The sequence below is a fragment of the Ptiloglossa arizonensis genome, chromosome 4, assembly GCF_051014685.1.
Source record: "Ptiloglossa arizonensis isolate GNS036 chromosome 4, iyPtiAriz1_principal, whole genome shotgun sequence".
Taxonomy (NCBI): Eukaryota; Metazoa; Arthropoda; class Insecta; order Hymenoptera; family Colletidae; genus Ptiloglossa; species Ptiloglossa arizonensis.
In genome coordinates this window covers 22182290-22194513 of record NC_135051.1, presented here as the reverse complement: position 1 = coordinate 22194513, position 12224 = coordinate 22182290, and the positions used below count along the sequence as shown (strand labels likewise).

General features: G+C 45.9%; 2 protein-coding genes across 6 annotated transcripts in view; one reads left to right on the top strand and one right to left on the bottom strand.

Moving 5' to 3' along the window:
- Nucleotides 1–12224, top strand: part of Grh (grainy head) — a 191546-nt gene that overhangs the window by 159618 nt on the left and 19704 nt on the right. For both annotated transcript variants that reach the window (XM_076310207.1, XM_076310208.1), the window contains exons 5-6: nucleotides 6362–6722; nucleotides 7286–7669. In XM_076310207.1, the coding sequence (XP_076166322.1) occupies nucleotides 6362–6722; nucleotides 7286–7669 (745 nt within the window). The remainder of the gene's footprint in view (nucleotides 1–6361; nucleotides 6723–7285; nucleotides 7670–12224) is intronic.
- Nucleotides 1–12224, bottom strand: part of LOC143146178 (uncharacterized) — a 157756-nt gene that overhangs the window by 138350 nt on the left and 7182 nt on the right. The gene's annotated exons all lie outside the window — the stretch shown is intronic.

Here is a 12224-nt window from a genome sequence, read left to right as displayed (position 1 = left end):
CGACCGCAGCAGGTCCCGCCGCCACGCACACCACTCTCTTCCGCCGTCGATTTCCGGTTTGAGGAACGCCGATTCCGGTTCCGAACCGGGTTCCTGCCAGGGTACCGCAAGCTCGTCCGACGCGAACACGTCACGGGCGTCACGTGACCCCTCCGATCGCGAACACGGCGACCTCAGGATCGCCGCGCGGGCGAACATAACGTTTGCGTATCTTCTTGTTTCTACCGGTTGAACGTGCTTGGGCACAGTTTGAGCGGAGAATTCTTGATACATCCGGTAATTTTGTTGGTTGACTAGTGACACTCAAAAAGTATCGGTATCCATGGGGCTTTGATCGTGAAACGGATCTGTACTTCGTGGAATGGTACAAATCTTTATTTTGTTTGCAATATCTTTTTACGCGTGTGGATAATTTAGAACTGAAAACAAATTTGAAACTTCGTGAATAGAGAAATCCTGAAATGATTACGATCCGATCAAATTGTAGTATCTATGATCTACCTCTCGTACACGCCTTCGACTTGTCGTTACAACGAGGTTCGCATACCATCGTCGAAGTTACTCTTATCGAGGTTTCGCTGTATCTCACAAACGAACCACTTTGGGTTCTACGTCCGTTAGACCTTTTGCGTTAGTTCGGACATGTAGAACATATTTAAACACTCCGTGGATTTTCAAACTCGCCTAGTGCCGTATCGATAGATTTAATCGATGTCGAGGATTATTGAGATAACATCGTCCGAGTAATACATCGATGCCCGTTCAGAAAAGGAACCGGTTGACTTACACGGGGGTCTTTGTCGGAGTCTTCCACCGAGTCTAGAATCTTCGAATGCTACATCCAGAAATGATGTTTTTCCCTCGATACTACAACACGTCGGTTCCTCTTTTCCTCGAACGACGCGAGCATACTCACACACAAATCCGTGAGCGCGTCGTGACCCTTCACTGACCCGACGACCTCGAAGCTCGCGAGGTACGTCTGTCTTGTCGTCGATAATGCTGCACCGTAAGCGCGTAATTGCCTGTTTTGCGCGTAGACCAACGGTGCGTGGCTACCACGACGCGGCAAAAACGATCGTGTAACGTTACAGCGGGATAATTTGCTCGTTTATACGGGAAACGGTCGCGAATTCCTGAATTAGCGGCGAATTCGTTCGAAAATTGCCTGGATAAAAGGCGGCTGCCGAAACACTTGTGATTTAATTCTCCAAGAATACCAAGTCGACAAAAAGGAACTCTCAAGTATAGCGCAACGACTTGACAAATTTTTTTTGTCGGAAGACAAAAAAAAACAAAAATACGAGTCCGGTCGTTCAAGCAGTGAATTTTAATACGGTCTCCGAATAAATATTTAAACGATACATTTAACATTTTCATTGATCTTTGGAGTAGTAAAATACGATGACCAGGCTGTGGTCGACAACGTTAAATTGGTTAAATATTATTTTTTTCCCTTAAAGAAATTGTAAATTTTGAATATCTACGAAACGATGAAAAATATTGAAAAAACAGTTATACGATGAGAAAGTTTTTGTTGCACGTTTGAAACGTCCAGCATATCGAGCAAAAATTTAATTCAAAATTTGATGGTTTCTGTAATCCTAGAATATTTGGAAAACAAATTTTCGTCGCATGTACGAAATATCCAACATCGCGAACGCAATCTCCGACGGAGTGTACTTCCATTAAAGTCGGCGCTGCGTTTAATTTGTTATACACCTCCTATAATTGTTGGAGGCACTTGCGGGTCCGTGTAAACGGGAAAGGTAGCGGCATTATTGTTTTGCTTGGGAAGTATTAGCCACCGACGAGAATTCCTAACAGGAATCGTCGCGTTTTAATGCGATTATTAGTTTCATTATAACGGGCCGTAGTTCTCGTTGATGTTGGCCAAGTCCTTGATTCCAGGCGTCGGGATTTTACGATTAATACGTTATTAAAATGGAAAGGAGGAAATCGAGACGTCTGAATTTATTCAGAAAACGTCGTCGGTGCGTAACGAGCGGTCGATATTGACATTTTCATTTTTTCTCTCTTTTTCCTTCTCTTCAATTCAAACGGCATGTTCCCTTCCGTGAATTTGCGCGCGGCCGCACGCGATTTGCGGAACCGTGTGATTAATGAAGTTGAGTAGGAAGAACTCCGGTGTGTGCTCAAGCATTCGCGATATACCACGACTGCGAGGCTAATAAGAGGCACTAATTGCAAAATTGACTGGAAATCACTTTTTTTTTTCTGTTGAACATCGTATGCAATTGTTAAATCATTCGTGAATTATTACGGAGACTCGATGAATAAGTAGGTGACGCTTTCGTACGGAATAAAGCATCGAATTAAATAATACTACAGAATTATTTAAATATTCAGATAATTATCCATCTGTCGTCGTTCCAAGTGACTCAAGACATGTGTCGATAATTGGAACCTTTACCTTAGGAGTGGTCTCCATTTTTGCGTATTAAAAATTCTCCTTCCATCCATCCTTCGCAGAATAAATAATATTCAAAATTTTCCATTATTATCCGTTTTATAGACTCGTGAGACAGTTAATTTACCGATCGTTCACATTTTTCTACATCGAAAACTCTCTCTCCTTCCCACTCCTAGAGAGTTCCCTCCGTACTGCCATTGCAACTGACCTCGCGAAGAGCCACCCTCGCGCTCTCAGATGCAACACTTCGCGGGAAACACCTACAATGACTCCAGAAATTGCAACGATCCCTCCGCTTAATTTCCCTACGTGACAAAGATGGCGAGCATCGAACGTCGGTTGCCTCGTTCCCATTTTTCCTATCGAAGAACCGTTCCCCGGTCTGGGAACCGCGAGTATCGTTTCAAACGCCGAGTACGATGTGCATCTGCCTGAAACGTGCGGCAATAAAATTTTCTGGGCGCGGAAACGCGATTCGCCGAACGGTCGTACGGGTCGTAAGAATCGAGAGGATCGCGCGGCGGCATTATGCGAAGTAGTTAACATGTTATATTTAGCATGATAATACGTATCCACAATACGGGGGACCCTTATAAACTGCCAACGCTCTCGGTGCACGGCAAGAGCGCGCACTCTCTCTTTTTCTCTCTCTCTCTCTCTCTCTCTCTCTCTCTCTCTCTCTCTCTCTCTCTCTCTCTCTCTCTCTCTCTCCGAGTTCTTCTTTTTCGCTCCCCACCTCACCCTTGTTCCTTTTCTTTTCCATTCTTCCATGCTCTCGTCCTTGCCGACGTGTCGTGGCAACCTCCGCCAGGTTCACTCGCTCGTTCCCTCCTCGTTTCGCCACACCGCCCCCCACCACTTTGTCTCTCTCGCGCATCGTAGACGGTCCTCGTGTCTCTTTCGTTCTCTTTCTGCCCGCTGAACATCGCCACTGTGGGTACCTACCCTACGGTCAGATGCTCCCGTACAATGGCTCTTTTTTTACACTTGATACCTGATCTCACTCGTCTCGAACCCTCTCCCCACCCCGCATCCCTACGTCTCTTCTCTACTTCCCCCACCTTCGGCGCGTTCTCGCTCGGGTCGGTGTTTTCTGTCTGCTGAGCGGCTCTCGTTCGCTCGAGGCCCTCGGAGATCCTCGAGGAAAAAGGGTGACACGGGAGAAGCACCAGTGAAGGAGAGAGGAAATGCCAGAGGAAGAAAGAGAGACAGAGAGAGACGCGACACGTCGTCGCCCTCGGCACACTTGTGCTTGAAGAGGTGCGGATAGGATTGGAAAAACGACGGGTGAACCCCGGGAGTTTGCGCTGGAGGTGAACGCGTTGTCCTTTCCACGACGAAAAGCTGCTGCTCGCTGCCATAACCCGAGGGCCCACGGTCGCTCGCTCCTCGCGGCCTCATGAATTCGGCTTACGTGAAATGGATCCACGGGAGTCGTCGCGCCCGAGTCGCGTATTCGTTCCGCGTTGCTTTAATGCCCGCCGCGTGGTAATGCGATGCTAATCCATGATGTAGGACGAAAGATTCATGGAGATTTCGAACGCCTCCGGGGTAAACGGGCCCCGTGAGTCGGGCCGCGGGAGTATTTCGGGTGGATGAAGTTGGCTCTTGCGCGATGTACGGAGGATGCACCGAGTGCAACACACTTTGGGGTAGTTAGGTAGTTGATAGGTAAGGATTTGAGTATACTTGGAATTTTTGGTATTATACGTAGGCGTTAATAGTGAGAGTTTAAAAAGGAAAACTAGGTCCAACAATTGAACCGAAGATTTTCTATACATCCAAGTGAAGTTCAGTGGTGGAGACATCGGACCTAACAAATATAATACATATTGTTCGAAAAGGGATTACCACGATGGATCGAGCACCGTGAACCCATTAAACATAATTGTACAATCTACGTTAAAATTACTAATTCTCTCCATCTCTATCCACAGCCCCACGATGAACGAACAAAGCAGACAAAGTTTTCCTCTCCGAACCGATGACGATCAATCTCGATTTATTAATTATATTGTCCACGCTCGGATAGCAAATCGAAGTGCAATTAATTAACGCCCCGGGTGGAATGCTTCGCGCTTATCGTTTATATTTAGTAATGATTGGAGAACATTGATATTTATCCGCGGTGTCTTTATCTCGGTTTTTATTCAGAAAAAGCCGCTGTTGCGAAACACCCGGCGCGCGCGCGTGCGCCCATAACGTTATTGATGAGACACATTACGCATTTATTTTCCGTGACGGACCTTGAAAATCTATGAATTAATTATACTTTTCTTGAATGTTACGCGTTTGCCCGATGATATCGCGTAGCTCGAACCGTGAGTTTCGAGATGACAAATGTACCGCAGAAATCGCGCTGTCGATCGATGCCTTCGCTTCGTCATAAATGCTGCGCCGTGCAATAAATCGCACCGCTCGTTAGCTAATACGGTATTAACATTATAACTTCCCACGGGGCATTGGATCCAGGCGATTCGTTGGAACGCAATCGATTTCAACGGGACAGTTGAAAGAAGCAATCATCCAGCCCGTGAAAGCCTATCATTACCTTATCCGCGAGCGATGAAATTTATTTTTCCCAAAAACAATCGCGGAGTAATTAACTTATCGTAGGGCAGATTAACGTAGGTGCCTCAACGGGTTGGATTCACTTTTTTTCTTTTTTTCTCTTTTTTTTCACAAACTTATCTCTACTCGCTGCTGGCAGGAGGATATATAATAGTTGGCTCGTCAGTCTCGCGTCTCCAACTTCTTACCGCGAACGTGATTACCATAAATTCTCGAGAAGGTATGGCGATATGCGCGGATGGAAATTTTTCAAAAATTTTATTTCGAGAGATCGTTGCTCTATTTTACGTGCCGCTTGGTGAGAGAAGGATTAAAAAATCTTGGAGATATCGGACGTGGATAAAAATTTTTCGAAAATTTGATCTCGAGAAAAGATATCGATCTATTTTATCGGATGACTGACATTGCTCGAGAAAGGTGCCATTCTTTCTTGGAAAATTATCATACAGAGTTTCGAAAAAGAGTTTTATCGTTTCGTGCACCATCATGGCTACTCCAAGTTCTCCGTTAGCCAGCAACGAAAGGATTATGTTTCTCTCGTATATCGAGAGGATATTATGACGATGAAACTAGCAAGCAACGAAGGGATTACGTTCCTCTCATATATTGAGATATAATGACAAAGAGACTAACTGAGAATTGAAACGACCATAATGATACACAAAACGATAAAAATTCTCTCCTATCCCTCTGTCTGACGTACTTTCCACGGTGAATCCATTTTTACCATATGCCTAACTATCCTGTACCATCGATAGACAACATATTCGTGTCTCTGAACTTCTTGTCAAGTACAACCAATAAAGTTATATTCCTCTTACATATATCGAGATATAACACCAGATCAACTAACGAGCAACGAAGGGATTAAGTTCTTCTCGTATATCAAGGGGATATAACAGAGAAACTGACACTAGTGTTCTTTCCTCGTGGAAGTATGTTATTCCGTCGATAGATAAAATACTCTTGTCTCTGATGATTCCCTGATCTTTTATCCGAGCATCAAAAGATTACGTTCCTCTCGCACATCGATAAGATACAAAAGACGAACTGACAGAGAACCGAAACGATCACGATGATACACAAAAAGACAAAGAGGCTCTCCCGTCTTTGAGAACACTTTCTCCCCGTACATGTATCCGAGAGACCCCCGGTATATTCGAGATTCTTCGGCCCGTCAACGGACGTACCCAACGAAAACGTAACCCGGGGCAAATAGACGAGAGACGATGGTTTCGTTCGCGAGACGATTCGACGCGCGTACTTAGCATAGACGATCGATCCCGATCCCGAGTTCGAAAGTCGGGCACAAAAGGGCCGACGAGCTAAAGGTCGATTCTCCACGGACTGTTGAAGGGGTGTGATGGGCCAGAAGCTGCTGGTGCAGGAGGCGCCTGGCTCCGGTTCCGGTTCGACGAATCGCATGGAAGGCGGCGAAGGCGCCGGAGGGGGGGAGCTACACCACTTCCTCCATCAGTACAACCAGCAGTCCCACAGTCCCGGCCAGAGCCTGCAGGGTGGCCTTCCGCTTCCGCTTAGCCCGCAGTCCCTCAGACACGACGGTTCCTCGAGCGCGGGCATCGCCGGCGTCAAAAGGGAACCCGAGGACCTGAGCTCCTCCCGAGGGGCCCAGCAGTCCAGCAAGAGGCACAAACAGGCCCAACCGGACAGTCCCACGCCACCGGGGATGTACCATCATCATCAACATCAACTGCAGGTGAGCGATTCACCGTACCTCTTACCGATTAACACTCTTACCGAGTTTTCTCAAGTTTGGAAAATAGATTTTTACCATTTTTGGGGAGGGAGGGAGGGAGGGGGAAGATAGATATACATCGAATCGAAATCTTTTTCAACGAAGTACTCGTGAATATTGCTTGCTACTCGTGAATTGTTTTATGGAATTTGATCTAATGATAAAGGAATTATTAACCTTTCGAGAGTCGTGGATTGAGAATATTGTTTTGGGTGTTTAAGTTAAAGAGAACACCGGGTGTATAGACTTCTTATTCGCTCTAGACAACCGTGATCTTTTACTTTTTCGTTCGGCTTCTACATACGACGATACACACAATTATTAACGAGTAAACTGTGAAATTAATTCAGTGTTCCTATTGCTCGTTAATTCAGCAACGAAGAGTGATGCATGTGTCAAACATGTCGGACTTTTGAAAACGAAATATTTCACGAGTGTTATGAGCAATCATTGCTGAAAAAGAAATATTTCCTAGAAATTTACAATATTAAAAATCTCTAGCAACCGTGTGAAATGATTTACAGGTGCAACAGTACGGAAGTCCCTACGACCCCTACACCTCGTGCAGCCCACGGCTCCAGTCCACGGCGTATACGTCGACCTCGGCGACGGGCGCGGCGAATGCTGGGAACCCGAGCGGACTTCACCAGGAGGCGACGGCGGTCTACGTAACCGGGGACGCTCTGCCACCGTTGGCCTCCTCGAGCTCATCCTCTTTGTCGACCACCACCGCTTCGTACACGAGGTACGAGGTTGTGCCAAGCTCTTACGCGACGACACACGCGATACGCTCGTCCTCGAGCAGCAGCAAAGTCCTGACCGTTGATCTTCCCAGCCCTGACTCTGGCATCGGCGCCGACGCGGTCACGCCCAGGCAAGATCATCATCCGCCCACGGCGCTGCATCAGGTTAGTCGAAACAACGATACGAGACGATTCACACTCGAAACACCCGACATCTGGCACTTACTTCGGGTCGTGAACGTTTCATTTCCTTTTCGTTCTTTCTCTTTTTTTTTCAATCTTTCTAGATTTATCATCGAACTCGAGCTCTTTCAAACGAGACTGGATTTAGCACTCGAAAGCGACCAAGTCCTCGTGTTTACGACCCAAGGTCGTACGGGATGTGTTTACGCAAACTAAAGGTCAAATGGAGCGCTTGTCTGAACTCGAGGTCAAAGAGGACGAACGTCTACCTTAATTAAAGGGCGAATACGTACGTTTACCCGAACTTGAGATAAAATAGAACGTTTGTTCGAACTCATGGTCAAACGAGAAGGAACGTCGAACTAAATTTGAGATGGAATAAGACAGGCGTGTCTACGTCGACTAGTTTCGTCGCTTTTAAGTGCTGAACCAGAGAACACGCCAGGTTTCTTGCTACGAGTGCCTCTGTAACGTATCTTATCGGTAACTCGAGAATGATTATTTCAAACGATTAGTTCCTCGGGGTACACGAACGTTGAATAGCCTAAACGAGAAAACGGAACGTTACGCATATATTCTTTATTTTCCAGGACGAAACGTATAACGACGAGTTTTGCCATGTCGCGAAGATCTGTACCTTCGAAACGCAATATCGAATACCTCGGATTACTTTTAAATGGCCGACACTCGTGTAGAACCATCATTGACATCGCGCGGGCACTTTCGACGAGGACGTTTTTCCCCCTCGATCACTTTCCTCCATGGTGTTGATTTCGTGCCTAGGCACCGTAAAGATGTTTTGATCGCTTCTAACAAATTAATCGGACAACGCCTACCATTAAGCGTTATCGCGCCCTCATCTCGGGCAGATATAACCTCTTCCACGCGCAATAATTTTCTGCGCGCTCTCGTGGAACAGAACTTACACGGCCTGGTAACGACACGAGCGTTTTACATAATCAGCAACGCATATCTCTCTGGGATACTGACACATTTATTTATACTCGCCCCGAGAATCGTATAATACGGCCAGCCGGCGACTTCTTTCGCGTCGCCAAACGCCGGTTTACGCCCCGGGAGTCGCGAAACTGTAAACACGGAACGTTCACGAAACGAAAGCGGAACTTCCACGAAAAAGGAAGCAGGACCATCGCAGAACACAAGCACAACTTTCGTGAAACGAAAGAACAACTTTTGTGAAGCAAAAGCACAACTTTCGTGAAACAAAAGTACAACTTCCGTGAAACAAAAGCACAACGTTCGTGAAGCAAAGATACAACTTTCGTGAAACAAAAGCACCGCCTTCGACTTACGGAACGCGACCTTTGCGCGGGAATTGATTCGATCGCGTAACAGCGAATTCCCGACGCGGAGAATCGTGAAACGATTTGATTTTCATTGAGTATTTATGTAATGGCAGCGCCGGCTGTGTTCGTGGCGATAATATGGAAATCGAAGTAAATTAATCGAGATCGGTCGTTAATTATTATCACGCGCCCCGTGAGAGATGTCGATTGGAGGAAGCGGGAACAAAACACCTGGCCGCTCGAGTCTCTCGTGAACCCTCGCGCAGTTAATGCCAGAGCCGATGGCAGAGTAAACAATTCGTTTAGATGCTTCGCGAGAGATTGCGTAATGTACACGACTGAAATCGAATTGGAGACTAAGAGAGCTGTGATAACACACTGAGGTCACATTGGGTGCCGAAGAGACAATACCTGGACGGAATGCGGGTACAATACGTGTCACGAGATTGGCTGTCGAACTGGATAAAATATATAATACAATCGTTAAACTCTGACCGATTTATCGATGGAAATAGATATTTCAGAATGTTTTCTCGGTTCCTTGTTTAAGTTACAAGAAAAGGTAGTATTCTAATCACTCGACGAGATTGATCGTAGAATTCAAATTCGGGGATTAGAATTTTTCGAAATGGTTTCACTGTTGCTTGAGTTAGTTGCATCATTATCGTGAATATCGTTCGGTTGCAATCTTTAGAAGTTTCTACAGTACACGTGTGAACTTTTAAAAAAGATTTCACCACTGTACGACATAAATTAACGATTCGTAGCGTCACTGGTGTAAAAATACATGGATTTCTCTCAAATCGATCGGATGCAATCTTTCCAGTTCCGTACTGTACACATATCAATTCTCAAAAAAGGTTACTTCATCGTTGCATCGCGTAAAGTAACGATTAATAGTATAACTATCGTAGAAAAATAAGAATTTCTTTGAAATCACTCAAGTGCAATCTTTCCAGTTCCGTACAGTACACATGAATTTTCAGAAATGATTATTCCGCCGTTGTATAGCTCGAAATAAAGCTCGGTAGGGTCGCTATCGTGAAAGAGATACGAATTTCTCTCAAATCACTCGGATGCAATCTTTCCACTTTCATACAGTACATACACGCACTTATCTTCAAAAAATTTATCTTCACGCAATTTATCTTCAAAAAATACAGTCCACCGATCACGGTACCTCCATGTTAGACGAAAACCAAGGAAAACAATGAATCCCCAGTCAGATCGAAACGTCCCTCGCATATTGTTCGCTTGCGGCGCGTTTCACGCGTAATTTTCGCGGCCGTCGAAGGACTTCCACACGCTGGACCATGCACGATACATCACTCCCACGCGCGATTCGGTTGTCGCGCGTAATCGGCCGCTTCCGGAAACATTAATCGTCTGACGGGGGCAGCGGTTTATCCGCGCGAGTAAGTCATTAGCATTCGCGGTTGACATTACGAATTAGAAAGCACGCGTTCCGTTCTGCTCCGCTTGTCGCGAACGCAGTTGAAAATAAAAAGAGCCGAGCTCGTCCGCCTATCGAACGTAAACGGCGCACGAAAACCGATACGTCCGAGGGTAATTAAAATGCTCATATTAGAGCCCCGGTGCGCGCGCGCATGCGCGCTCACACTCGCGCGAGCGCGGATAACGATTGCTCTCTTTCCGTTTCGTTCTTTACCTCGGGAGCTCGTTTCGCTCCGCGAGGCAATTTCGGATAAACCGGCCTGGCGATCGACGACTTCCGCGATAGTCGAGCCGGCTACCAAGCTGGCGAACACGTTACATTAGACCAGTAGTGCTCAACCTTTTCCGCCAGCGGGACGAACGAAATAGAATACTATCCTTAGAAATTCAATTTTTATATCAAACCTGGAATAAAGTTGTATATTCCTATTCGATGTAGTTTATAATTGATATATGTATACGTTAGACCAGTGGTGCGCAACCTTTTCTGTCAGTGGGACGAACGAAGTAGAATATTATCCTTAAGAGTTAAATTTTTATATCAGACCTGGAATAAAGTTATACATTCCTATTCGGAATAATTTCAAATCGATACGTGTGTACGTTAGAGCAGTGGCGCGCAACCTTTTACCGTCAATGGAACGAATTCTTCTGGTATTTCGCATACAGATTTTCGAGTTTCTTTCTAACTGTTCGTTCATTCTGCGCACCACTGACACTCGTAATTACGGATCGAATCTCCCGCTGCTTTTCGCGCGTGCGCACACCGAGGACCCCCACTCCCCTGACACGCGTAAATAACCAGAGTGCGCAATATTCGCTACGCTGTCCGCGTGGATAGTGACCGCGACGCGATTTGATAACACCATTAAAGCTGGATCGTGAGCCAACGGATGCGGAAATTTCACGTGCGGCGGATAACTCGCGCGTTTGGAAGCGAGGAGGAAATCGGTCGGGCACTTACGCGCGAAGTGAAATTCGGAAGCGTGGCCGCGCCAATTTCGTAATTACGGCTCGGGTTCGTTTTGCAATTTTCTCTCTCGCGATTTCGTAACCCCGTAATCTAACGGGTATCTCCCTGTCGCGGAATTTTATGATTTTGTAATTCCGCCGCGCGCCCCGAGAATTCGTTACATGATTCCGTCGCGTTTCCGTGACTTCCCGCGATACCGTAATAATCGTTGGATTTCCTACCATTTTAAAACTTCGCGCCACCCGTTGCACTTTCCAAATAATTTATTCTGTCGTAAACCGGGGGGGCTATCGTTCTCCTTGCTCGGAACTGGTACACACAGTCGCGCGAACGCAACAGCTACGGTGATTTCAATGCTGGGTAATGTTACAATCACTCGAGGCGTTAACACTAGGTTTGCAGAATGCGTCATTTCGACTCATTTCGATTGGCGAAGAAAATTCCAGTTCACATTTTTCCTTCCATCACCTTGCACCTTTTGTCCATTTAACGACGTAAATACAATACGAAAATTCATTTTTCCTAGAAGCTTTCTAATTTAATAATTCTCTATATATTACACCTATTCCCGATACGCGTTTCATGCGAGTGTATGCAAACCTAGTATTAACGAAGGTTGCTACGATCGAGTGTTCAAACCTGAAAAATGATCCACGCCTCGAATCAGAAAGTTTCGTTAAATTATGCGGATCAAAACGCAAACAGACATTGCAATGATAATCGATCGAAGTGATTTACACTGTTTGAAAAAGTGTTCGCGAGACGACGAGGTCTCGAGGACGTCTTTCGATTTTCCTCTCTC